At 46.6% G+C, this 27,302-nt stretch overlaps 1 protein-coding gene across 1 annotated transcript; it reads right to left on the minus strand.

Moving 5' to 3' along the window:
* Positions 1 to 1,985: 1,985 nt before the first annotated feature.
* On the minus strand, positions 1,986 to 27,302 carry LOC143962131 (serum amyloid P-component-like). The gene is made up of 4 exons (XM_077471457.1): positions 27,165 to 27,302; positions 22,014 to 22,084; positions 11,027 to 11,635; positions 1,986 to 7,904 (listed from the first exon to the last, which is right to left on the minus strand). The coding sequence occupies exons 2-4, from the start codon at positions 22,069 to 22,071 to the stop codon at positions 7,306 to 7,308; spliced, it is 1,266 nt and encodes a 421-aa protein (XP_077327583.1). The 5' UTR covers positions 22,072 to 22,084; positions 27,165 to 27,302; the 3' UTR covers positions 1,986 to 7,305.

Here is a 27,302-nt window from a genome sequence, read left to right on the forward strand (position 1 = left end):
TCAAGAGCAGGGGAATCATCTGGATGAGGCTAAACAAGTATTTTATTTTTTTAAATTTTTTTTATAAATTTTATTTTTGGGAAAAAAATGATATAAAATGTCATATGTGTACAGTTTTACATGACCGCGCAATTGTCATTCAAAGTGTGACAGCTCTGAAAGCTGAAAACTGGCCTGGGCAGGAAGGGGGTGAAGGTGCCCGGTAGGTAGGTGGTTAAATCTTCATCGTGTGAAGCAATGAGTTTGGTGGCCATCTATAGCTATTCCTCTTGATATATCAAATATGCATATTTGAATAACTAATTACTATAGTTAACTGCGTGGAGTAAGAGCAGCAGGTTGATTTTAACCTATGTATGTCTATGTGTTTGTCTAGGGCAGTGATTCTCATCCAGGGTTCCTCCAGAGGTTGCTAGGGGTTCCTTCAGCATTGGACAATTTCTGCCTCTCAGATAAGTTCCCACAGACACCATTGATCTTTTTAGCTATCTATAAGGAGGTAATTCTTCCCAATGACCACAAGTGTAAGGACCATTCTTCCCACTGACCACAAGTGTGAGGACCATTCTTCCCAATGACCACAAGTGTAAGAACCATTCTTCCCAATGACCAGAAGTGTAAGGACCATTCTTCCCACTGACCAAGTGTAAGGACCATTCTTCCCAATGACCACAAGTGTAAGGACCATTCTTCCCACTGACCACAAGTGTAAGGACCATTCTTCCCACTGACCACAAGTGTAAGGACCATTCTTCCCACTGACCACAAGTGTAAGGACCATTCTTCCCACTGACCAAAAGTGTAAGGACCATTCTTCCCACTGACCACAAGTGTAAGGACCATTCTTCCCACTGACCACAAGTGTAAGGACCATTCTTCCCACTGACCACAAGTGTAAGGGCCATTCTTCCCACTGACCACAAGTGTAAGGACCATTCTTCCCAATGACCACAAGTGTAAGGACCATTCTTCCCACTGACCACAAGTGTAAGGACCATTCTTCCCACTGACCACAAGTGTAAGGACCATTCTTCCCACTGACCACAAGTGTAAGGACCATTCTTCCCACTGACCACAAGTGTAAGGACCATTCTTCCCAATGACCACAAGTGTAAGGACCATTCTTCCCACTGACCAAGTGTAAGGACCATTCTTCCCAATGACCACAAGTGTAAGGACCATTCTTCCCACTGACCACAAGTGTAAGGACCATTCTTCCCACTGACCACAAGTGTGAGGACCATTCTTCCCAATGACCACAAGTGTAAGGACCATTCTTCCCACTGACCACAAGTGTAAGGACCATTCTTCCCACTGACCACAAGTGTAAGGACCATTCTTCCCACTGACCACAAGTGTAAGGACCATTCTTCCCAATGACCACAAGTGTAAGGACCATTCTTCCCAATGACCACAAGTGTAAGGACCATTCTTCCCAATGACCACAAGTGTGAGGACCATTCTTCCCACTGATTATCACATTAATGTATCATGAGTTGTAGGTTTCTAATTTTCAGCAGAGGGTTCCCCAAGACCGGAGAACTATTTCAAGGGTTCCTCTGTGTTGAAAAGGTTGAGAAAGGCTGCTCTATGGAGTATCTGTTACCTATATAAAATAAAATATTCTTAAACAATCGGGAGTTGTCCTATATTTAGAGTAGGACTGAGTAAATAGCATATTTGAGTGCGTTATTAGGAAATTACCTCATTGACTATGGGGATGGGCGGTGACAGGTAGAGCCCATATCCATTTTTCCTTTTGTTTTGTTTTTTGTGCTTGATATTTTGTGGAGGGCTCCCCTCATTACCGAGCTCAGTTCCCACCAATCAAATGATTTAGGACCTAGTAGGATTGTTTTTTTGTGTTTTCTGTAGCACTCCACACAGGCTGTGGGTACAGATTAGGGTTGTCCCAATACCACTTTTTTTTAAACTGAGTACAAGTACCTATTCTTTTTTTTTCAAGTTCTTGCCGATAACGAGACTTTTTTTTCTTTCAAAGAATTTATTGAGTTTACAAAATACAAGAGAAGCATAGCAGGCGTTGGAGGAAGAGTACAAAGCCAGAAAAACAAAAAACAATCAGGTCAAAAATTACTGTATGGCTACGTTCTACATAACTGCCTAAACTCCTTCCGTCTCGGCTATCTAGTCCTGTCCGAGACAGGAATTCCCTTCAGGGCCCATTGAGGCTACACCCGCACCCCTATAGGGAACATACTGTGCCAGGCGAAGCCCCCTTCGCCCCCTGTTCCCCCCGTCAAGGCGGGAAGGACCTAGATACCTGTGGATAAAAGATTCTGATGCTCATTCAACAATCTCCAGCTACTTAGCCCTCTGAACAAAGAGTGAGTTTGCTAAAGTTCCGAAGAGTTTCTCCGGAAGGCATGAGGGATGATTGGGAAGGCTTGAAAAAAGGGAGGAAATGGGGAAAAAGGGAAAGGGTTGGGGAATAGAGTTAGAGGAGCATGTCAACAGACGAGGAGCGCACTGCCCTGAGAAGGGGCGGAATCGGTTAAGGTCGCCCTCCGGGTGTGAGGGAAATGCCCAGGTGATGGGCCCAAGGCTCCCAAGTGGCTTCAAACTGGGTAGTGGAGTTCAGTAGGATACTGGTGAGTTTCTCTTGCGACATTATCCAGGAAATTTTACCTATAGCTGCTTTATAGGAAACCCTGGGAAGTTTCCATGCTTTGGCTATTGTCAGCCTAACTCCCAAGAAAACTAAATGTATTTGTTTGCAGTTATATTTCGATGCCTTGGGAAGGTTAGCATTAAGTAGAGTGATGGCTGGGCTTCTCGGCAGACGATACTTTTTTTTAATGTCATGTGATCATGGCACTAATATTGCAGTGTTTTTTTTTTTTTTTTTTTACAATTTTTTTTACAACTTATTTCTTTCTTTATTTTTATTTATTTTTTACAATGTTTTTTTTTTGGGGGGGGGGGGGGGGGGAGGGAGTGGATAGTGTCAGTGGTTTTTATTATTTTTTTGACAATTTAACGTTTTAAATATTTATTACAATTCTTTTATTTTATTTTTTTCAGCCCTGTTGGGGGGGCTTTGGTGAGTTATCAGGGGTCTTAACTCCTGACATCTCCCCTTTGAGACAGGGAAAGGGACTGAGGACAGAGATTCCCCAGTCTCGTTCTTTGTAGCCTCAGCTGTACTGGAGATGAATGGAGAGGAGACAGAAGCTCCTCTCCATTCATAAACTGAAGCATCATAAACACAGTTTTACAATGCTTAGGCAAGCCATACTTGGGTCAAATTTCGAAAGAGTTTCCTTTCGAAAATCTTTTCTAAGAATTTTCATTTGAATTTCCCACCATTAATAGGCTGCAGCAACAGCCAATTTTCGTGCAGCTATCGAATTTGAGTAATCAGGCTTGTTGGAATTTTTTTTCAAAAACTAACGATTTTCAAATGAATGGTGGGAGAATTGTAAGAGGAATGTAATCGGAAAAAAAAATGTGCATGTGCGAGAAAAGAAAATTCCCAGAAATAAAAAAGATTCCCAGCCACAAAAATTCATTTCTGTAGCAACATGAGGTGACATTGAAACACAACACAAAATTTCTGATTTTCAAAAGAAAATTCTTTTGAAATTTGACCAAGTATGGCCTGCCTTAGTTATGAATTGACAGAGTCAGTGTTCAATCGGAAAAGGAAGGAGCCGGTAAATGACAGATTTACCGGCTACTTCCTCCACTCTCCATCCTGAAAGATCCAGGACAGAGGGGGGAGCGGAGCACGGAGGGGTGACAGGAGCACGGAGGGGGGATAGGAAAATAGAGGGGGGGAGTGGAGCATGGAGGGGAGACAGGAGAACGGAGGAGGAAGCAGAGCACAGAGGGGGAGCCAAGCATGGAGGGGGAAGTGGAGGAGCATGGAGGGTGGACAGGAGAACAGAGGGGGGACAGGATAACGGAGGGGGACAAGAAAATGGAGGGGGGAGCCGAGCACAGAGAGGGGACAGGAGCACAAAGGGGGGATCGGAGCACCGAAGGCGGACAGGAGAATGGAGGGGGAAGGGGGAAGCAGAGCACGGAGGGGGGAGCGGAACAAAGAGGGGGGAGTGGAGCATAGAGGGGGGAGCGGAGCACAGAGGGGGGAGCGGGGGAGCACGGAGGAGGACTGGAGGAGGCTGCGGAGACAGTCAGTGGTGATTGGTGCAGCAGTAGGGAGGAGTTACAGGCACCGATCCCCCTGTATAGATTTCAATATAGCAGCTGAAAGCCGTGGGAGGGGGGAGAGAAGGGGCTGTCAGCTGATATATTATAATCTATACAGGGGGATTGGTACTTGTAACTCCTCCCCACCGCGGCACTGATCACCTCTGACTGCCCGAGTATCGAACCAAGAATTGGGAGCATTTGCTCGGTACCGATACCAATAATAGTATCGGTATTGGGACAACCCTAGTGCAGATGAAAAGCTTGTCTGAGCTCCTCGCAGGCTTGAAACAGGAACTAGCTGTGATGAGCTAAAATAGATGAAAACCGGATAGGCCGGGAACAGCGGCGTGGTCACAGGAATAGCCGAGATCGACAGCAGGCAGGCAGCAAGGTGCCGAGAAATAGGACAGAGACATGGTCAGGAACGAAGCCAGGGTCAGGAGCAGAAGCAGGATCCGAGTTCAGGTCAAAGGCAAGCTGAGTCAGCAACAGGGGTACAAGCAGAGTAATAGCAGGACACAGGGAACAGCTAAAAGATCAGTTAGCACTGGAGCATGAGCAGGAGCCCCTTTATCACTTGCCACCCAGCTGTTGTCATTATATGGCGGCAGGCCACCTCGTTCCTGCAAATCGCCGTAGGTGTACGTCGGCTCCTTTAACAGCTATAGCAAGCATGCGTGTGCCCCCTGCACGGGGAGGGAGAAAATGTGCATGATTGCGAATGCTCTACAGAGAGCCAGAACGGGGATCTGTGTTTGTAAACAAACAGATCCCCATTTTGTCAGGGGAGGAGAGAGAGATGTTCTGTTCCTAGTGATCTCCTCCCCCCACAGTTAGAAAAACCTCCCAGGGAACACATTTAACCCCTTGATCGCCCCCTAGTGTTAACCCTTTCCCTGCCAGTGACATTTATACAGTAATCAGTGCATTTTTATAGCAACTGATTGCTGTATAAATGTCAATGGTCCCAAAAAAGTGTCAAAAGTGTTCAATCTCTGTCTGCCGCAATGTCACAGTCCCGCTAAAAATCAGGGAAGGAGAAAAATTACTTATTTACAAAGTTTTGTAACAGAAACAAAGAAAAACTATTTTTTTTTTCAACATTTTCGTTCTTTTTTTATTTTTAGCACATACCATCAAAAGAAAGCTCTATTTGTGGGGGGAAAAAATGATAAAAATTTTGTCTGTTTGGGTACAGTGTTACATGACGGCACAATTGTCATTCAAAAAGTGAGACCATTGAAAGGTAAAAACTGGTCTGGGCAGGAAGGTTTAAAAGTGCCTGTTATTGAAGTGGTTGTATACCCGCAGGTGAAAAAACAAATGGCAAAAAAAAATAACCTATAAGGCAAAGGCATAATGAGCTAGTATGCAGCGCATGCTAGCTCATTATGAAATACTAGAACGAGGCGCCGGTATCTCACCCCGATCCACGCTGAGAGAGCTGACATTTTGCACTTGGCGTGTCTTCCGGGTTCGCGGGTCCAGTGCTGTGAGTGGCCGGAGCCGCGATGACGTCACTCCCGTGCATGCGCACAGGAGTTTTTGTAGCTGCAAGGTCCAGCAGCATTTGCCGGACCTTAAAGAGGGAGTCCACTGGAAAAAAAATATTAAAAACCAGCAGCTATAAATACTACAGCTGCTGACTTTTAATAAATGGACACTCACCTGTCCCAGGGTCCATCGATGTCGGCAGCCGAGACCGATCCATCGCTCGGCTCTCGGCTGCTGCCGTCGCCATTCTCGGTGAGGGAATCAGGAAGTGAAGCGCTGCGGCTTCACTTCCCGGTTCCCTACAGCGCATGCGCGAGTCGTGCATTGCAATGGGAATGGTCCACGCTGTCTCTGGGACCCGTGTGTGCCCCAGCAGACAGCGTGCCGGGACAGGAAGAAGCGTAGACTCCCGTGGGAGTCTATGCCCAGAAGTGGGTGCAAATACCTGTCTTAGTTAGTTTCATAGTTAGTAAGGTTGAATAAAGACACCAGTCCATCCAGTTCAACCTGAGTGTCTACAATTGTCCCTATCCCTGTACATTGCACACTCACATTGGTCCCTACCCTCAAGGAGCCCACAATCCAAGGTCCCCATTCATATACTAGGGCCAATTTTGGACAGAAGCCAATTAACCTACCAGCATGTCTTTGGTTTGTCTTAGACAGGTATCTGCACCCCCCCCTGAAAGGTGCCAACTGTGACACCAGAGGGGGGAGGGTTCCCATGAGCGGAAGTTGCACTTTAGGCCGGGCATTCACAGCGCATGCGCCGCTGACATCAGCGGCTGCGTGCAAAGTGAATATCTCCTAAACCGTACAGGTTTAGGAGATATTCTTTTTACCTACAGGTAGGCCTTATTATAGGCTTACCTGTAGTCCATATTTTGGGTATGCAACAGCTTTAAGGGAAGGTGACATGGCTAACCTCGTAAGAGGCAAATACAACATGCTAACACACTAGGGATGCTGACATTGCAAACTCTTTATGTGTTTACAGATGTACGGGAATGGAAAACTTTGTTTTTTTTTGCTTGTTCCTTACCATTTTTGTAACTGGTATTGTATTTGATCAATAAAAACCTCTTTGATTTAAAAGAAAAAAAAAGAAATAATAGAAGGGTTAGTTTACTAAAGGCAAAAAAGTGTTTCAGTTTACTAGATAATTTTCACTTAGCTTAGTCAAGGTGACGACAATCCACTTGGCAAAGAATACCCATTTATATGCAAGAAAAAGAAGAGTATTTTATACTGGCACATGATTGGATGATGGAAGTCAGCAGATCTTCACCTCTGAGTTTCCCATTGACCCAAAGTTTGTCCCCTCTAGTGTTGAAATTCCAAGCCACACAGATATGCCTCCAAACCAAATGTTGGAAGTAAGCAGAGATGCACCTCATACACTAAGGGAAATTCCCTTGCAAAGTCAACAGCCTATTTGTATTTAGTAAATCTACCTTGAGGTCTATATTATAAGCTGATAGACTGACATTAAGGTTTGGACTGGATAAGCAATTCCCCTTTGATTTCATAGACTAGAAACTTCTAGTTAATGACATTTCCAAGGAGACCGCCAGAGATGACCTTCTGTACTTATGAATATTATAAACTGGTTGCAAACATTATACACCGGTTGAATTAAGGTTTGGGTTGGATGAGAACTTCCCCTTTGATTTCATAAACTACAGACTTTAAATCAATAACATTTCCATGGAGACTACCATATATTACATTCTTTACATCTCTTGGTGTCAGGGCATAATCCCACATGTGGACGTCACTTATTTCACCAACCAATGACTGAGAAGCTGCAAACCCACCACCAAAAGAGTCTTGTTCCTGTCCCAGAACGATGCTGGTTTCAGCCGCTATAGAAGACCCTTTCATGGAGACTCTTCTGGGGTAGAGTTTCCCATTGATCCAAAGTTGGACCACTCCAGTGTTGGAGTCCCAGGTCACACAGATGTGTCTCCATTCCAAAGACTCAGGGTCTGTCTTAAAACTTGTGAGTTCCTGGTTGATATATACAGAACAAGTGTTTGGAGGCTGTAAGTAGATGAGAAAGGCATTGTCCTTCCCGGGAGTAGCGAGAGAGAAGGGAGTATAGGGGCGGGAAAGGTCGGTATAAGATCGTAGACAGACGCTGACTTTCTGCAATGGTCTTGTGATTGTAGGTCTTAGAATGACATGAGCCGTGTTGGTTCCTTTGGGGAAGACGAAGACTTTATTCTCCAAGTCTAGAGAAGAAAACAGACAAAGATTATTACTGGTTCATATAACAATCTATCTACAAAACACTTGGATACACTCATATATCTCAGGAAGGTCAGTATATTCGTTTTTGTTTTGTGTATAGGTTTTCAGATCCACTAACTAGTGTGCCAATGTACCTTTAGTCATCTTTTCAATTGGCCAATCAAGGGACTTTCCTACCACTAATGGAGTTTTAGAACAAGGAGCAGACACAGAAAGAATGGAGTTTGTATATAGATTATACACCAATCAGCTGTAACATTATGATCACCCACTATAATCCATTGAGGCGTGGGCTCCACTAAACCTCTGAAGGTATGCTGTGGGATCTGTCACCAAATCATCAGTAGCAGATTCTTAAAGTCCTGTATGTTGTGAGTTGGGGCCTCCACGAATCAGACTTGCTTTTACAGTACATTCCACAAATGCTCGATTGTATTGAAATCTGTGGAATTTGGAGGCCAAGTCATCATCATCATGCTCGAACCATTTGTGGATTCATCAGACCAGGCCTCTTTCTTCCATTGCTCTGTGGTCTAGTTCTGATGTTCACGTGCCCATTGTGGGCACTTTTGGCTGTGGACATGGGTCACCCCATGCAGCCCTATACACAACAAACTGTTATGCAATAATTAATGTAGCACCCTGAAGTTTAGGCAGAGTGGCTCCTAAATTTACCTGCCAGGTATAGCTGCCTTGGCCAATTGTTAGGGATCAATTGATTTCATCCTAAGTCTGGAATTGCTGCACTTTCCTCTTCTGGTCACTAGATGGCCGGGTATTTGGTGACATTAGATAAGACAAAGGCATTGCAAGCACAGATTAGGAATGAATAGGGTGTCTCAGCCAGTGGCATCACTAGGGTTAGTGTCACCCGGTGCGAAACAAAATGGTGTCACCCCCCACCAACTATAGTCCCCCCTCAGTACAGACCCCCTTCCACTAACTACAGACCCTCCTCCCACAGTATAGATCCCCCTCCCTCAATACAGACCACCCTCCATCAATATAGAACCCCCTCCCTCAGTATAAACCTCCCCCCTCAGTACAGACACCCCTTCAGTACAGACCCCTCCATCAGTACAGACACCCCCACCTCAGAGCAGACCCCCCCCATCGGTACAGACACCCCCACCTAAGTAAAGACATCCCCACCTCAGTAAAGACCCCCCATCGGTAGATACACCCCCACCTCAGTACAGACACCCACCTCAGTGCAGACTCCCCCAGTGCAGACCCCCCTCAGTATAGACACCCCCCTCCGTGCAGACACCCTGCAGTGCAGACACCCCCTCCAGTACAGACACCCCCTCCAGTGCAGATCCCCCCAGTGCAGACAACCCCCCTTACATACCTCAGAACAGCAGACAATCATACACACACACAGCTCGGCTCCTCCTCCTCTGTGGATGTAAACAGAGAGGAGGGGGAGGCGGCTTCATTCCGCTCCGTGCTGAGAGACACAGCGGCGGCAGTGCAGCGGGTATTGTTAGCGGTGGTGCTACGCCACTACCCTCGGGTGTCACCCCTCTAGCACTCACCTAACAACGCCACTGATCTCAGCCAATGGGCAGGGATCTTCATGAGTCCCTTGGCCTGCTGGGAGAGCCTATTTATTTGGGTGAGGTCAGGTGGTTGGGGTTCTGCGTCACCTGGATGGCCATCTGGGTGGACGTGTGTTGTGCTGCCCGGGCTTATAAGCCACAGTTTGGGCCCACCCTGGCTACATATGGCTGCTAGGCTGTCTAACACCCGATCCAGAAGCAAGAGAGCAGCATAGGGTTGGGACTGCGGCTTGCAGTTCAACCAGATGTGCCGGATATGCCGTCCGGAAGACCTGTCGTGGTCAGAGGTAGAAGGGAAGCTGTTGCCACTAAGGGACCAACCACCTTGCTACCAGGGACCACAGTGACTAGCTGAAGCAAGTACAGTAGCATTATTCTCACCAACCGGGGACGGTGAAGAATTGGGAAACTTCAGCAGGTGCCAAGCCAGGGACTCAGTCAGCGAAGGTAACGCTTGCAGAGCAGTCTTGTGTGCCATCCGACGGATGTTGGCTCAAACTTGTCTTGCATACACACAGTCAAACAAAGTATGACGAGCCAAGAAAACTTAAGTTAAATAGCCAGTGCTGCTCTTACAGACTTACGCAAATTTTTAGGCTTGACAAGAACTTCTTTCATTTCACAGAGTAGAGACTGCCAACTAAGAATATTTCCATGGAGATCACCAGAGGTGACTCTCTGAATGTCTTCTGGAGTCAGGACATAATCCCACATGTGGACGTCACTTATTTCACCAACCAATGACTGAGAAGCATCAAACCCTCCACCGTAAGAATCTTGTTCCTGTCCCAGAATATCAGACATTCCGACAACAAACTCCACCAGATTTTTTCCGACGGATGTTGGCTCAAACTTGTCTTGCATACACACAGTCACACAAAGTATGACGAGCTGAGAAAAATTAAGTTCAATAGCCAGTGCTGCTCTTCTGCTTGATTCTGAGCATGCGTGGCACTTTATGCGTTGGAATTGTCTACACACGATTGGAATTTACGCAAACGGATTTTGTTGTCGGAAAATTTTAGATCCAGCTCTCAAACTTTGTGTGTCAGAAATTCCGATGGAAAAAGTCAGATGGAGCCTACACACGGTCGGTAATTTCCGACAACAAGCTCCAATCACACTTTTTCCGTCGGAAAGTCCGATCGTGTGTACATGGTATTATAAGACTAGTGTCATAGAAGAAAGCAAACCTACACATGCAGATGGGGTATCTCGCTGGATGCCTTTCCCTGCATGGCTGTCTACCTGTAGAGGTCTTGGAGTCTGCCAATTGGCATTGCAACTACTGGGGGGGGGGGGGGGTGTCCTGGCCCTAACCCTATCTCCAACACTTTGTTCAAGAGAAAATAAATCTCTTTGCATTTAAGAAATATCTGCCGCCCATGAATCTACCTTACATTTCACCCACTATGCCTTGCAACCCACTCTATACAGAAGGATGTCAGCTATCCCTGGCTCTGGAGGTTCTCATTGGACTAAAGGAGGCCTGGGACCTCGCTACTTTAACAAAGAGTAAATAGATAAGATGACAGACTTACGCAAATTTTTAGGCTTGACAAGAACTTCTCCTTTAATTTCATAGAGTAGAGACTGCCAACTAAGAATATTTCCATGGAGATCACCAGAGGTGACTTTCCGAATGTCTTCTGGAGTCAGGACATAATCCCACATGTGGACGTCACTTATTTCACCAACCAATGATTGAGAAGCATCAAACCCTCCACCGTAAGAACCTTGTTTCTGTCCCAGAATTAGGCTCATTGCAGTTTCAATAGAAGACCCTTTACTGGAGACTCCTCCGGGGTAGAGCTTTCCATTGACCCAAAGTTGGACCAACCCAGTGTCGGAGTCCCAAGTCACACAGGTGTGCCTCCAGTCCAGAAGCTCTGAGTCTGCCGTGATAAAATTGCCTCCTCGGTCACTATAAATCACATTTACATTATAGCTACTTGGAGGGTAGAACATAATTAGTAAAGCATCAGTGGTTTTTGAAGTCGCACCAGACAAGAGACAATAGCCACGTGAAAGTTCACTGTAGGTATGTAGACAGACGCTGACTTTCTGCAATGGCTCTGTAATTGTAGGTCTTAGAATGACATGAGCCGTGTTGGTTTCTTTGGGGAAGACGAACATTTTACCGTCCATGTCTAGGGAAGAAAACAGAAAAAACTCATTACTGATACTTATCAAAGCTTTAGATGGTGGACAATAAACTCAGAATTTATTTATAGATGATAGAAAAGAAAAATGTATATACTCATATACTGTATATCAGGAAGATCATGTACATATATATATATTTTTACATTTTCCATCTTCTCGGTTAGTCAATATAAGGTATAATTATGTTAATCTCCAAATGGTCCTTCAACTGAAGGTTTCAGTTGTAGAAGTATAGAAGCCCTAACACTATCAGGTATCAGAACGCAAACACATTTTTGGTTATTTTGGAGATTCGGATTTGTCCGAATCTCCAAATGAAATGGTAACAAATTTTGGGAATTTTTTTTTTGAAGTTAGTTTATTTTATTCGTTTTCGAACAAATTCCACATTTTTGGAATGATTTGAATTTTGACCGGTCGAATAATGACCTACGATTCAAATTCTGTGTGAAGATAGCTGGTTGTTAAGGAGCGGGCTGGGAAGCTGGAATGCCATGTCCTTAACAACCGATGACTCTTCAGCTGTCAACAGGCTTCCCCGCTGAGAGCTGAAATGTAAACAAAAGAATGTCGGCTATAGAAAATTCAGTAAAAAAAACAGCGTGGGGCCCCCTTGCCAATCCATACCAAGCCCTTTAGGCATGCAGCCTGGCAGGCCAGGAAATAGGGGGATGAGCAAAGCGAATGCCCCCCCCCCCCCGAACTATAACAGACCCAATGCCCTCAAAATGGGGCCTTGTTAATGGGGGCAAGGACCCCTTCCCCACAACCCTGGGCGGTGGTTGTGGGGGTCTTCGGGTGGGGGCTTATCAGACTCTGGACGCCCCCTTTAACAAGCCACCCCCCCACTATGTAAATGAGTATAGGGGAACATAGTACCCCTATCCATTCACCAAAATTTTTAAAAAAGTAAATAAAGACACAACACAAGTTTTTGACAATTCCTTTGTTAACCACTTAAGGGCCGAGCCTCTTTCTGAGATTTGGTGTTTACGAGTTAAAAATGTTTTTATTTTTGCTAGAAAATTACTTAGAACCCTCAAACATTATATATATATTTTTCTAACACCCCAGAGAATAAAATGGCGGTTGTTGCAATACTTTCTGTCACACCGTATTTGCGCAGCGGTCTTACAAGCGCACTTTTTTGCAAAAAAAATACACTTTTTTGATTTAAAAAAACAGTAAAATTAGACCAATTTTTTAAATATATTGTGAAAGATAATATTACGGCGGGTAAATTGATACCCAACATGTCACGCTTCAAAATTGTGCCAACTCGTGGAATGGCGACACATTTTTACCCTTAAAAATCTCCATAGGTTATATTTAAAAAATTCTACAGGTTGCATGTTTTGAGTTACAGAGGAGGTCTAGGGCTAGAATTATTGCTCTCGCTCTAACGATCGCGGTGATACCTCACATGCGTGTTTTGAACACCGTTGTCATATGCGGGGCGCTACTCACATATCCGTTCGCTTCTGCACACGAGCTCGGCGGGACGGGACGCGTTTAATAATTTCGTTTTTTATTATTGTAGCGGCCATAACCCGTTGCAGGGTGGCCTTGACTTATTGGGCTTACCAGTTACCTTCTCTTGGCCTGCTCTTCCACGTCTAGGGGTTCCCAAGGTTGATACCCAACGACTTGAACACTGACACAGATGAAGTCCTCTTTAAAAAGGTTTTATTTTGCAGTAAGAACCTTCAAATAACACAGTCTCTTAGGGAATAGAGGGCACAGGTGAAGAACTCAGGCACCTTGAACTGCAGGTCTAGCAAAGTCTCTATTTCCCCCCAGAGAGCAGCCACTCGCAGCTGGGTACTTCAAGGCTGAACAGAACTCTAGCCAGAGATCATGGCAGTCATGTTGATTCAAACTTGAACAATTAACTAAGGGTTTTACGTCGCTACTTTGAAGAGGAATACTGTTTTTTATGGCAGCAGCTAGTAATGTTGAGGGCATGTGGCCTGGGTTCGGGAGGGGGGGCGCTCTCTCATCCCCCCCTCTTTTCCTGCGGCCTGCCTGGTTGCATGCTCAGATAAGGGTCCGGTATGGATTTTGAGGGGGGCCCCTATGCCATATTTTTTTATTTTGGCGTGGGGTTCCCCTTAATATCCATACCAGACATGGGGACAAGGTACTATGGGGTGGGGGTATTATTATTATTATTCACGATTAATATAGCGCCAACAGTTTACGCAGCACTTTACAATGTATAGGGGGGGACAACACAATTATAGTACAATAAAAAAGGTACAGGAGGGCCTGGATCGTAGAGCTTACATTCTAAAGGGAGGGGGTGGTGGTACAAAAGGTAATAGCTGCAGAAAATGATTTCATGGGGGTAGAACCCAAGTTGGGGGCATGTGGTCTGGTATGGTTCAGGAGGAAAAATAAACAACAAGGTATGGAAACCGGCCTCTGTAAATGAACAGCTGGCACTCATCTACTCACCCTAATACAGTGTTGGGCTCAGCAGCCAAAGATACATGGAAAAATATATACATCTATACCAAAAGCAAGCATAGAAAAAGATGCCACATATAGAGCCATAGAAATATAGAGTCTAAAAAATGCAACTCCAGCATACAAATACAAATGCTGGATAAAATATCTAAATATGCAAGACCATGAAAACATGAAAAATCTCCACTGTTCCCCAAGGGAGAGGCAGGTGACTACACTTGACAAAATCCAGCACATCAAAAATCAAAACAAATCAAAAAATATATATTTTTTTGAAAAATCCAACGGTCAAGGTAAGTAGTCTAAAATTCTTTGGGAGAAACAGCAGGACGAAAATGAGGAGCTGGATACAAGCTGGATAAAGTTCCACCTCAAAAATCCTGATCAGAGTGGATCCGGAGAACAGGAAATAAACAGGCATCTGTCTGAAACCATGAAATCAGGCCGAAACAGAAGTATAGGTAAATCACGCTTGTTTAATAATAAAAGTAAAAAGAACAAACGTAGTCAAAACATAACCAAAGTTCAGTAACCGGAACGAATAGTCAACCAAGCTAGAAAGTCAGGGATCAATGCAGTGGAACAGCAAGCAGGATCTGGAGCCAGAAGGGATATCGGCAAAGCAAGTCTTGAACAGGATCGCAGGAGATAGTTTCTGTGATGTTGACCAAGGTGAAGGCAGAGAGCCTCTGGACTGGACAGCTTAGGTAGGCAGGACTGATGAGCAGGATATCATCAACAGCTGAGTAACTGTGGAGAGATGGGAGCTGGCAATCAGCCAACAGCTGAACAGCCAGCTCGGAGAAGGAAGGGCTGAGCACAGCGCAGAGAAGTAAGGGCTGAGCCCAGCTCAGAGAAGGAAGGGCTGAGCCCAGCTCGGAGAAGGAAAGGCTGAGCACAGCTCAGAGAAGGAAGGGCTGAGCACAGCGCAGAGAAGTAAGGGCTGAGCCCAGCTCAGAGAAGGAAGGGCTGAGCACAGCGCAGAGAAGTAAGGGCTGAGCCCAGCTCAGAGAAGGAAGGGCTGAGCCCAGCTCGGAGAAGGAAAGGCTGAGCACAGCTCAGAGAAGGAAGGGCTGAGCACAGCGCAGAGAAGTAAGGGCTGAGCCCAGCTCAGAGAAGGAAGGGCTGAGCCCAGCTCGGAGAAGGAAAGGCTGAGCACAGCTCAGAGAAGGAAGGGCTGAGCCCAGCTCAGAGAAGGAAAGGCTGAGCCCAGCTCCGAGAAGGAAGGGCTGAGCCCAGCTCAGAGAAGGAAGGGCTGAGTCCAGCTCAGAGAAGGAAGGGCTGAGCCCAGCTCAGAGAAGGAAAGGCTGAGCCCAGCTCAGAGAAGGAAGAGCTGAGCCCAGCTCAGAGAAGGAAAGGCTGAGCCCAGCTCAGAGAAGGAAGGGCTGAGCCCAGCTCAGAGAAGGAAGGGCTGAGCCCAGCCCTGACAGCATCATATCAATCAGATATGGAGTCAATCCAAATTCCAGCAGGGGGAACAATTGGCAATGCCCGTACCTATAGTGTGACCTACCTTATCCGGGTATGAGGGTGAATGCTCTGCAGACAGCGGACGTGACTCTAATCTGTCACATTTTTATTTTCTGTTATCCATTAGGCTGAAGAGATCAAACGGTGTCCGGGCAGCTGAGCAAGAGATCACTCTATTATCCTGCTATTACCTGTGGGATTAGTCGTGGTATACACTGCATCCCAACCCCCGCAGGTGGATAGGGAGTGATAACATAACTGCATACAACTTGAATAGGCGTGTGGATAGCTGCTGGATACAATAGCCTGGATAGCCAAGTCCCTCGCTCTCGTGTCAAAGATCGTACGTGCTGCATCACTGCCTGGGATTCAGGGCATGGGCAAACTTTGGCAAGAGAGTGCGGGACACGGCTATCCAGGCTATTGTATCCAGTGGCTATCCACAGATGGAGAGTCAGACGTTCAAGGGAGATTGTGACGTCAACGCGTTTCACAGGGGAAACCCCCCCCCCCCCGCTTCTTCAGGATGCACTGACTACTTACCTTGATCTTTCTAAAAATATTTTTGATGTGCTGGATTTTGTCACATGTAGTCGCCTTGCCACCATCCCAATTGGATAAAGAACATCCCCAAAGGCCAATCGATGCAGCTTTTGAATCATATCTCCACAGTAAGCCATCAAGATCAAGCCATAGGACTGAAGGTGTGGGCGATCGAACGGATCTCCAGTACCCTCACCGCAGCAGCGAGATTCAAGAAACTCTGCGCTAAGGAAACATATTGGATATATGTTTTAGATGTACTCTCTCCTGGGGGTATAAATGAGAGTATAGAAATCTCTACTGTTATTTAACTTGCAGTCCCTTTTTTTCCCTCCCAACCTTCTCTTTCTTATTCTGGGTCATGTACAACACAATTTGAATTTATCTATATTTCATGTAGGGAACTTCCCCCCTTTTTTATCCATGTATACATTTACATGTGTCTCATGGAGTATGCTACGCATATATGTGTGTGCGCATATGTATATATGTGTGTATATCTATATACATGTGTGCCCTCTAATCTCTCATTGTACATGACGTGTTGTGCTATGAAATTAATGTGAAGTGCGTTACCAGAGGCACACTTGTTTTTGATTATCTGCTGGCATATATTGCGTCAATGAATGCATATTGGTGTGATGTGATGCGGGCTGTATATATGTATAGACGTGCATATATGTGTGTATATATTTACATTCCATTTATTTATTTATTATTTTTTATTATTTATTTATTTTATATTTATATATTTTTTCATCTTCATTGCCATATATATTATATATTTATATAATTTTCCTTTTTCCTATTTCTCATTTTCATTTATTATTATCTTTATTATTTTTATTATTACTATTTTCACTTTTATTTTTTATGCATTTTTTATTTTTATTCATTTCCATTTACCGTATATACTCGAGTATAGGCCGACCCGAATATAAGCCGAGGCCCCCAATTTACCCCCAAAAAACTGGAAAACTTATTGACTCGTGTATAAGCCGAGGGTGAGACATGGCTGTCCATCCCTGTGTGTCCGTCCATCCCTGTGTGTGTGTCCGTCCATCCATCCCTGTGTGTGTGTCCATCCATCCATCCATCCATCCCTGTGTGTGTGTCCGTCCATCCATCCCTGTGTGTGTATCCATCCATCCATCCATCCCTGTGTGTGTGTGTGTGTGTGTGTGTGTGTGTGTGTGTATTCATCCATCCATCCATCCCTGTGTGTGTGTGTGTGTGTGTATCCATCCATCCATCCATCCATCCCTGTGTGTGTGTGTGTGTGTGTGTGTGTATCCATCCATCCATCCATCCATCCCTGTGTGTGTGTGTGTGTGTGTGTGTGTGTGTGTGTGTGTGTGTGTGTGTCCGTGCAGCCTTGTGTGTGTGTCCAGCCTACCTGTGTCCCAAGCCTCCGTCCCGAGCCGCCGTCGTCCCGAGCCTCCTCTGTCCCGTGCCTCCTCTGTCCCGTGCCTCCTCTGTCCCGTGCCTCCTCTGTCCCGTGCCTCCTCCGTCCCGTGCCTCCTCCGTCCCGTGTCGTGCCGATGGATCGCCGCTCTTCTCGGCGGCCATTCTACAATTCAAAAGCCGCGCCTCCGTCCTCCGCCTGTGATAGGCGGAACACTCAATTTCCCAGCAGCCTGTGTTCCGCCTATCACGGACATCCTCTCATACTCGTCCGTAGTATGAGAATGAACGGATGTCCGTGATAGGCGGAACACTGACTGCTGGGAAATTCAGTGTTCCGCCTATCACAGGCGGAGGCGGAGAAGGAGGCGCGGCTTTTGAATTTTAATGTCCGCCGTCTGTCTGCTCGATACGCTGATCGAGCAGTCAGACAGCGGTGACTCGAGTATAAGCCGAGGGGGCACTTTCAGCCTCAAAAAAGAGGCTGAAAATCTCGGCTTATACTCGAGTATATACGGTATTAATTTATCTCTACATTCAATCCAATTATCACATATCTTCTCGTAGTCCCATTCATATTCATTTGTGCCCATCAGCCTCCAGACAGTTTATCAGATTCTAGCTTCATTTGTGCTAATCAGCCTCTAGACAACAGCTGTCATCTCTCTCCCTCTCTCCGTCCCATAGCCACTTTCACTGTCTATGGTTTCTCTCCCTCCCGCCTTTGACACGACCCCCCCCCCCAGCCTTAACTTGTCCCTTCACTCCTTTTCTTAGTATATGTGACGGAACGTCCCTACACTCCGATTGAGTGCTTTCGTCATATACCACTTCCTCCCAGCCTGAATATAGATATCAGATATTCCAACCGCTCACAAGCACAAAACAAGACGACACTTGCTTAGCTGCTCAACATGGACTGATTTATTAGAACCAAAATGACAAGTATTTATAATACAGTAGAAGACTAAAAACTAATCGAATTAGCATGAGCTAATTATCTAATCATTGACCCAGACTAGTTGTCTGAGAGATTGGACTTTTCAGGGTAAGAATTTGTCTCCTAGCTCACTGATTGACTATTCAATACACATTACCATAAAAATAAACACAGGGTTAATTAGCACAAACAACAATGTGCGGAATACTCTTACAAGCCAGACTAGACTCATTTACACAACAGACAGGTGGCTGGAGTTGATGACATTAGAATCTAACAGTTTGTGTCCCAACAGTGTGATTCAGTCCATTGCTAATATGGCAAATGCATATCCAGAGTCTGTGTCTTGGGGGGGGGGGGCATGGATCTGAATCCAAGTAACACCACCTCTGGGGTCCCCAGGCATACAGCTCACAAGAGCACCGTTCCCCCAAATGCCAGGGCCCATAATCGCAAGGCAAAAGGCTCGCATTCTGTCCCCTCCAACAGCCTCTGTCCCGGCTAGGTCTGTCACAGTATAGTCTCCCTGTCTTGTTTCAGCCATGTCCCTCCTTGTTTTTTTCCAGTCTTAGCCATGCCCCTCCCTAGCTCTTCTCCCGCTCTAGTCACGCCCCCACTGCCTTCACTCGTTCCCTCACTCCTCCTCTCAGTCTGTGGAGCTTTTTTTCCGCTCTAGCCACGCCCCCCTGCTCTTACCCCACTCTAGCCACGCCCCTTCAGCTCTTTATCTATTCGCTCCTGACATCTTCCCCCTCAGCTTGACAAAGGAGCACTGCTGACTTGCCATCTCAGCCCGAACGCTCACGAAACCGGCCGCAGCATGCCAGTAACGTCATCATCCTCTGCCTGTGTTCCACCACCTGCTCTGTCTCCATGACCAGCCCTCTATCTACAGCAGCTTTCTGGGTATGACAGCCGCCAGTGTCCCAGCCGGCAGGATGCGCAGGCTGATCTGATGATTCCCGCTTCCAGCATTGTTCTATCCGTTGCGCTTTTAAATCTTCGAAATGCCGGTTGTTTAACTTTGTGTGATTAAAAAATTGTTTTTAAATCTTCACCCAGAGGCGCCTCTCCTTTTGTATTCTACCTTCTTACTGCTAATGTTGTCGGACACTGGTACCTCATGTAACTTGCTTCTTTTATATAGTTATAGTGATGGTTTTTATATTCATTACCTCTCCCTCCACCCGGTGTTAAGTGCTACCTAAGTGCTACCTATTTCACAATTTTACCTCCCTTTTGAAAAAGTACTTGATATCTCCTGAGCTTCATGATAGCTCCTCTTATGTAAGATCCCAGCTTTGGTTTCCCCAAATGCCTCCCCACTACCCCCCTCCCCTCCCACCCTATATCCCTCCCCCACCAAACCCCCCCCCCCCCCCATTCCGTCCCCATCCCTCCCTTTCACAATAAGTTGCTTTCATTCACTATTCTTTGGGTTATTCCCCACAGATTTTTGTTCTTAACCCCTATTCTGTATTTTGGAAATTTCAATGACGTTGTGATACCAGTGTGCTGAGTCTATGTCAGGCATGGAATTTGAGGGCTTTTTTGGCCCATGTTTATTGAAGTAAAAAAAAACAAAAAAAAAAAAAAACAGTCCATCCAGGATTCCCACACAGGGGTTTTAACTTCAAAGCAATAATTAAACAACGAATGGAAAATACCGAGCCACCTGGCTCTCTGGTCAGCACTGCTGTTCAGGCGTTGATCTCGGTCCTCTTGACCCGGTAACTGTGTCCCTGTTTGGTACCCACTCTGTACCTCTGGTGACACTCTCTCTTACAGCTTCCTGGCTGCTACAGCCCACCGGCTTGGGGCCTCTGTCTGCTCTGTCAGACTGTACTCCCTTGCACGCCTGGACTCCTCGGGAGGGTGGAGCCTAGAACCCCCGGTCCTGGCTCTTCTCTAAGCCCAGGACCCACCTGCACAATCAACAAGCCAAAACCCGGTCCCAGGATTGGAGACTCCATCCCACCCAGACAGCTATGAAATCTCTAGGCTCCAGGTCCCCAACTGGATTTTACCAACCACAGAGGAAACTGATAAAAACTGTTTCCCCCAAATTAAATAATCCTCCTGGAGCCTCTCAACCTGCCTATTTGAGAATCCTGGGCGACAATCGCTAGAAGAGGGATCCGTACTGTCACATACCCTGTTACCCCGAAAATAAGACCTAGCGTGATTGTCGGTGATGGCTGCAATATAAGCCCTACCCCCCAAATAAGCCCAACCCTGAAAATAAGAACTACAAGGACTTTAACTAGGGCTTATTGGGGGGGGGGGGGGGTAGGACTTATATTGCAGCCATCACCGACAATCACGCTAGGTCTTATTTTCGGGGAAACAGTGTAGTATATGTAGCCCACTGTTCCCAAAAATGGGGCTATAAGGTAAATTTAGTTTTGGCTGAGCTGTAACCAGCTCAGATTGAATGACCATAGTCTATTGGATCTGTTCTAATCTTGACTGTGTTGTGCATTTCCCACTGTTGCCAGTAGGTGTCACTGGTATCGCAGGACAGTGTGAGAATAACAACAAGGTTTTGCATTTATTTTTACGCTGTTAAATATAAAAAAAAAGTGCGGAAACTTTTTAAAGACCCCCTGACATTCGCTCATTCTGAGGGGATACAGACAGCAATACAAACATGACATAGGGTCTAACCCTTCCACAATCCACCCAAAAATAGGAAAACGTTTCACCTGGAGAAAACGCCACTAGCTTTGCAGTGAGTCTCTCAATGTTTTTTGCAATAGCGTTGTTCAGGGTTAGCGTTTTTTCGCGATTTTTTTTGTTGAAATTTTAAATTTTCTTTCCAATGGATCAAAAACTTTAAAAAGACGCAAGTGAGCCACGTTTTTGAGCGTTTATCGGCGTATGAGCGTTTGCCGTTTTTTTGTGGTCTGAAAAACGACTCCTGAATGCGATTTTATGGTGTTCAAAAATTAACCCATAAACTCCACTGCTGATAAAAGTTCAGAAACTTCCATGTGTGCATGGACACATAGGATAACAGAATGGAGTTGATTGGCTGTTAAAAAACAAAAAACGCCCAAACTCCAAAAAAGACGGCCGTCTATGAACCTCAGTGTGCATGGAGCCTAAGTCGTTTCTTGTCCCAAAAGGTCCATGCAGAGAAATGCTGCGCCAGACTCCTGGCATCCAAATGTATTCAATATCAGCCCATCACATCACTTACTGTAGACTAGGTATTGAGTGATCCAAATGGACATCTGAGACAGTTCCACCCTTAGCAAGCCATCTGTCTCAGGAGGGCTGAATTTGGGTCATGGCTCACACCTCACCCGGCCCCCCGGCTCTCCTATGGACCTCGGTGATCTAAGGGCTGTAATTCAATGAGCAAAGCATCGATTGAGTACCGTAAGTGGAAACATCTCAGCTCTTCCCTGTGGAACCTCTTTAAATAACAAATAAATGGAAAAGCAGAGGAGCATTTGAATAGCATAAAGCATGGAATATTACACATCACTGGTTTCTGCTAGCATCAAGTGTATGTAGGCTCGGCCACCTACCTTCCTGTGCAAGAGACACAGGGACCACCAACAGCAACACCAGCACACCCAGTTCCATCTCTCTGATTAACCTATAAAATGATTAAAAATAGTTATATTGGTAAAATAGTAATAGTAACATAGTAATCAGTGCTAAGTAATAATTCAGCATTTGTTTAGACAAAGAATGGGACTATATGGCCAAAGGTACCTGGGCATCCTCTTAAATTAGTGGAAATGGCTATAAAAGTCACAAATATTGCAGACTCAGATGTATACCTGGACAAATGTACATTCTACATCAACAAACATGACTTGTCACAGTCACAGTAAAATAATCGTAGTGAAGGGCCCACTGACTGGCACCATTACAGGAGACCATCTCTGAGGCTAATGAGATCTTCAAATGCCTGCCCTGCTGGCACAACTCAGTTATTAGGGAGTGAGGTGGGCAGTGGTCAGCAACAGTTCAATTTTGATAACTTTAATGGGTGGAAGGAAATAGTTTTCTTCACCCATGAAGCATGGATAACATACTCCCAATGTTTGCTTTCCTAAGTCCTGACTAGGGATGAGCTCGGTGTTCGACTTGAACGCTTGTTCGACTCGAAGATCGGCCGTTCGTCTGTTCGGCGATATCCAGAACTTTGTGGACTGTTTGCACCAAATTTGTATGACACGAACGGTCCACAATGCACTACGCCATCGAAGTGCATTGCTGGCTCATGATTGGCCAAGCATGCACTGTGACCCCGCATGCTTGGCCAATCACAGCGACGGCAGCGAGGAGAGCCATAATTGGCCACAGGCAGGATGCCTGTGGCCAATTATAGCTCAGGGGGTTTAGTACACGCCCCACACTATATAAGGCCGCCAGCACGGCGGCCTTGTGTAGTGTGTTCCGGCGTGCAGGGAAAGAGCAAGATAGGCAGAGACAGTGTTCTTTTCTCAGGCATCTGCAGGAGTTAAAGTAGGTGTTGTGTGCCTCCAGCACAGTATACACCTGTATCTACCCTTTTTTGCTGGTGTTCTCTAATACAACTAGGGATGAGCTTCGTGTTCGAGTCGAACATACGTTCGACTCGAACATCGGCTGTTCGCCCGTTTGGCGAATTCCGAAACATTATGGGCCGTTCGCGCCAAATTCGTGTGGCGCTCACGGCCCACAATGCACTGCATCATCGCAGTGCATTGCTGGCTCATGATTGGCCAAGCATGCACTGTGACCCCGCATGCTTGGCCAATCACAGCGCCAGCAGCGAGGAGAGCCATGATTGGCCACAGGCAGGATGCCTGTGGCCAATCATAGCTCAGGCTGTGTAGTACACGCCCCACACTATATAGGGCCACCAGCGCGGCGGCCTAGTGTAGTGTGTTGGTGTCTGAAGCAGTTAGTGGGTGTTCTGTGTACCTTCAACACAGTATACACCGATCATTATCGGACGATTTTCGATCTTGCTCTTCTGTAGTGGTTGTTGTCTGTGTGCTCTGACCGCAGTATACACCGCTATATTCACCTCACCTATATAGCTAGTGATCTATCTTTTATAATAGAGCTTGCAGTCAGTAGTGTTAGGAGCTTGTGCGTGCTGTCTGCATGCTCTGTACCCTGTACACACCGCTATATCCACCTACATAGCTCTTCTCTATTTGAGCCCACTTGCCATCTGCAGGAGTTATTGGAAGTTGTGTGTGCCTCCAGCACAGCACAGTATACATCTGTATATATCCCTTTATCTCTGGTGTTCTATAAAAAAGGCATCTGCAGGAGTTAGTGGGTGTTTTGTGCCTCCAGCACAATATACACCTGTATCTACCCTTTATTGCTGTTCTCTAATAGAGCCATCTGCAGGGCTTAGTGGGTGTTGTGTGACTCCATTACAGTATACCCCTTTATCTCTGGTGTTCTATAATAAAGGCATCTGCAGGAGTTAGTGGGTGTTGTGTGACTCCAGCACAATATACACTACCCAACTGCTGTTTTACCCAACTCCCTTCAAGCCATTACCATGTCTGGAAGGCCAGCAAGGAGAGGCAGACAAGCGCGAGCCGATAAAAGAGGGCAAGCAGGCTCTGTGTCAAGAGACAACAGTGCTGGTCGTGGACGCGGTGCATTGTCATCAGCACGTGGCCATGGGACACGCTTGTCCTTCTTTTCGGCAGCTGGACATGTTGAACCGCAACATGCCAATGACTTGGTAGAGTGGATGACCAAGCCCTCTTCATCCTCCTCATCCTCTCTCACCCAGTCTCAGGGTACTAGCAAAGCAGCTGCCAACGCATCGTCTTCCCTCGTCTCAATGTCATCATCAGTGACTCCTTCCCTAGACCCACCACGTCCTCCTGAGGAGTCTCCTGAACTCTTTGAGCACAGTGTTGGGTACTGAGAGAGGGGATGCTCAAGAAGGACAGCAATCTGGCAGTCATGTTCCACAAGCTGCAGCATATTGCCAGGTTTGCTACAGCAATGAAGAGGGAGCGGATGATGAGGGCACTGACTCCACGTGGGTGCCTGGTAGGAGAGGGGAGGAGGAGGAGGAGGAGGCACATGTCCAACGAGGCAGGATGCCCTCCGGGGGCCAGCTTGGGGGCAGCACACCGACTGAATCACACTGCAGAGCTCCGCCTGTGAAGGGCGCTGCCTCTGCGCGTTATTCTAAAAGTTCTTTGGTGTAGGCCTTTTTTGAGACGAGTGCATCAGATCACACCGCTGCTATTTGCAACATATGTCTCAAGCGTATCTCGCGTGGCCAAAACATCAGCCGCTTGGGCACCACATGCTTGACCAGACATATGTTGACCTGCCATGCAGCTCGTTGGCAAGCGTACCTCAAAGACCCACACCAAAGAACAAAGTGGACCTCTCCTTGCTCCTCATCAGCTGGCATCTCCAACCCCACTAGACCTTCAGTCCTCTCTGAAACCTGGTCTGAGAGGAATGAAGGTGTAGAATTAGGTGTGTCACAGCCAAGTGCTTCCGGGCACTCTGCTAGCAGTACACCCACGTCCGATTATAGCAGGCAAATGTCCCTGCCCCAGCTGCTGGACCGGCGAAAGAAGTTCACTCCCAGCCATCCACATGCCCAGCGGTTGAATGCTAGCTTGGCTAAATTGTTAGCACTTCAACTGCTGTCTTTTCAGTTGGTAGACTCGGCCCCCTTCCGTGAGTTTGTACAATGTGCGGTTCCTCAGTGGCAGGTCCCCAAACGCCACTTTTTCTCATGGAAGGCGATTCCGGCTCTCTACCGGCATGTGGAAGGCAATGTCCTTGCCTCGCTGGACAGGGCGGTCAGTGGTAAGGTGCATATTACTGCTGACTCATGGTCCAGAAGGCATGGACAGGGACGTTATCTGTCTTTCACGGCCCATTGGGTCACTCTTCTGGCAGCTGGGAAGGATGCAGGACAAGGTGCAGCAGTGTTGGAGGTTGTTCCGCCACCACGCCTCCAAAATGCTACTATTGGTTGTGACACACCTCTCTCCTCCACCCCCTCCTCTTCTTCTTCCTCCATGGCCTCTTCCAGTGCTCTGTCCTCAGAACCAGCGGTGATCCGTAGGCGTTCCAGGGGCTACGCAAGTACGCAGGCAAAACGATGCCATGCCGTGCTTGCGCTGGTTTGTTTGGGGGACAGGAGCCACACTGGGGCAGATGTTTTGTCAGCTCTGCAGGGGCAGGCCGAGAGGTGGTTGACCCCACGCCAGCTTAAGGCAGGAATGGTGGTTTGCGACAATGGCACCAACCTCCTCTCCGCCCTCCGACAGGGACAACTGACCCATGTGCCCTGTGTAGCTCACGTCCTTAACCTCGTGGTGCAGCGGTTCTTGGGCAGGTACCTCGGCTTACAGGATGTCCTGAAGCAGGCCAGGAAATTCTGTGTGCATTTTCGCCGATCATTTAATGCCTGTGCTCGGCTGGCTGAGCTCCAAAGGGGAGCTCGGTTTTTTCTCACCACGCCAGTGGGGCATGATCAGGGATGCATGCACTGTCCTGTCACCGTTTGAGGAAGCCACAAGGACGGTGAGCAGTGACAGTGCATGCATCAGTGACACTGTACCTCTTGTCCACCTCTTGGAGCATACGCTGCGTGGAATAATGGACAGGGCACTTGAGGCAGAACAGAGGCAGGAAGAGGAGGACTTCCTTGCCTCTCAAGGCCCCCTTTATCCAGACAGTGTTCCTGCTATGCCACCCATCACACAGGAAGAGGATGAGGAGGAGGAAGAGGAGGAGGAGGATGATTGTGTCAGCATGGAGGTGGAGGCTGGCACTCAGCATCAGCAGCAGCAGTCTTGTAGGGATGATTTACATTGCTGGTGTTCTCTAATACAGGCATCTGCAGGAGTTAGTGGGGGTTGTTTGCCTCCAGCACAGTATACACCTGTATCTACCCTTTTTTGCTGGTGTTCAATAATAAAGGCATCTGCAGGAGTTAGTGGGTGTTGTGTGCCTCCAGCACAGTATACACCTGTATCTACCCTTTTTTGCTGGTGTTCTCTAATACAACCATCTGCCGGAGTTAGTGGGTGCTGTGTGCCTCCAGCACAGCACAGTATACACCGGTATCTACCCTTTATTGCTGGTGTTCTCTAATACAGGCATCTGCAGGAGTTAGTGAGTGTTGTGTGCCTCCAGCACAGTATACACCTGAAGATACCCCTTATTGCTGGTGTTGTCTGTTGCATATCTTGCATATTAGCCTTTAAAATTAGCACTTTTGATTTTTAACGTTCGAGTCCCATAGATTTTAATAGGGTTCTAAAGTTCGTACGAATTTTTGGTCTGTTCGAAGGTTCTGGTGCGAACCGAACCGGGGAGTGTTCAGCTCATCCCTAGTCCTAACTTATTTCCTGGACAAAGCAGACATTGAGCACCCCCCTCCAACTCTCAAATTTTGTGTGATGGAAATTCCAATGGAAAATGTCCAATAGAGCCAACACACAGTCGGAATTTTCGTCAATAAGTTCCCATCGAACATTTTCCATTGGAAAATCCTATCGTGTGTACGGGGCATAAGGGTGTCGAGTTCCTGGCTGTCATACTGATCCTATGGCTTTAATGTTGTTGGTCACTGACCAGAATCAAGAATTTGCAGGATTTCAGATTTTTGTCATCTTCTACCTATCCAGGACAATCAAACATATTCAGCATAGTTCCCCAGCTTTGTGTGTTACCTGTGATTTCTGTGTACGGTGTTGTTGGTCTGGCTGAAGCCTTCTCCCTTTGTCCAGTCTCAGCCCTCAGAAATCCTCCTGGTAATGGTGAGATGAGAGGATTGGGGGGTGTTATAAAGTCTCGTCCTAGTTAATAAC

The sequence above is a fragment of the Lithobates pipiens genome, unplaced genomic scaffold (assembly GCF_037356315.1).
Source record: "Lithobates pipiens isolate NorthernLeopardFrog02 unplaced genomic scaffold, aLitPip1_a1.2 Scaffold_8, whole genome shotgun sequence".
NCBI lineage: Eukaryota > Metazoa > Chordata > Amphibia > Anura > Ranidae > Lithobates > Lithobates pipiens.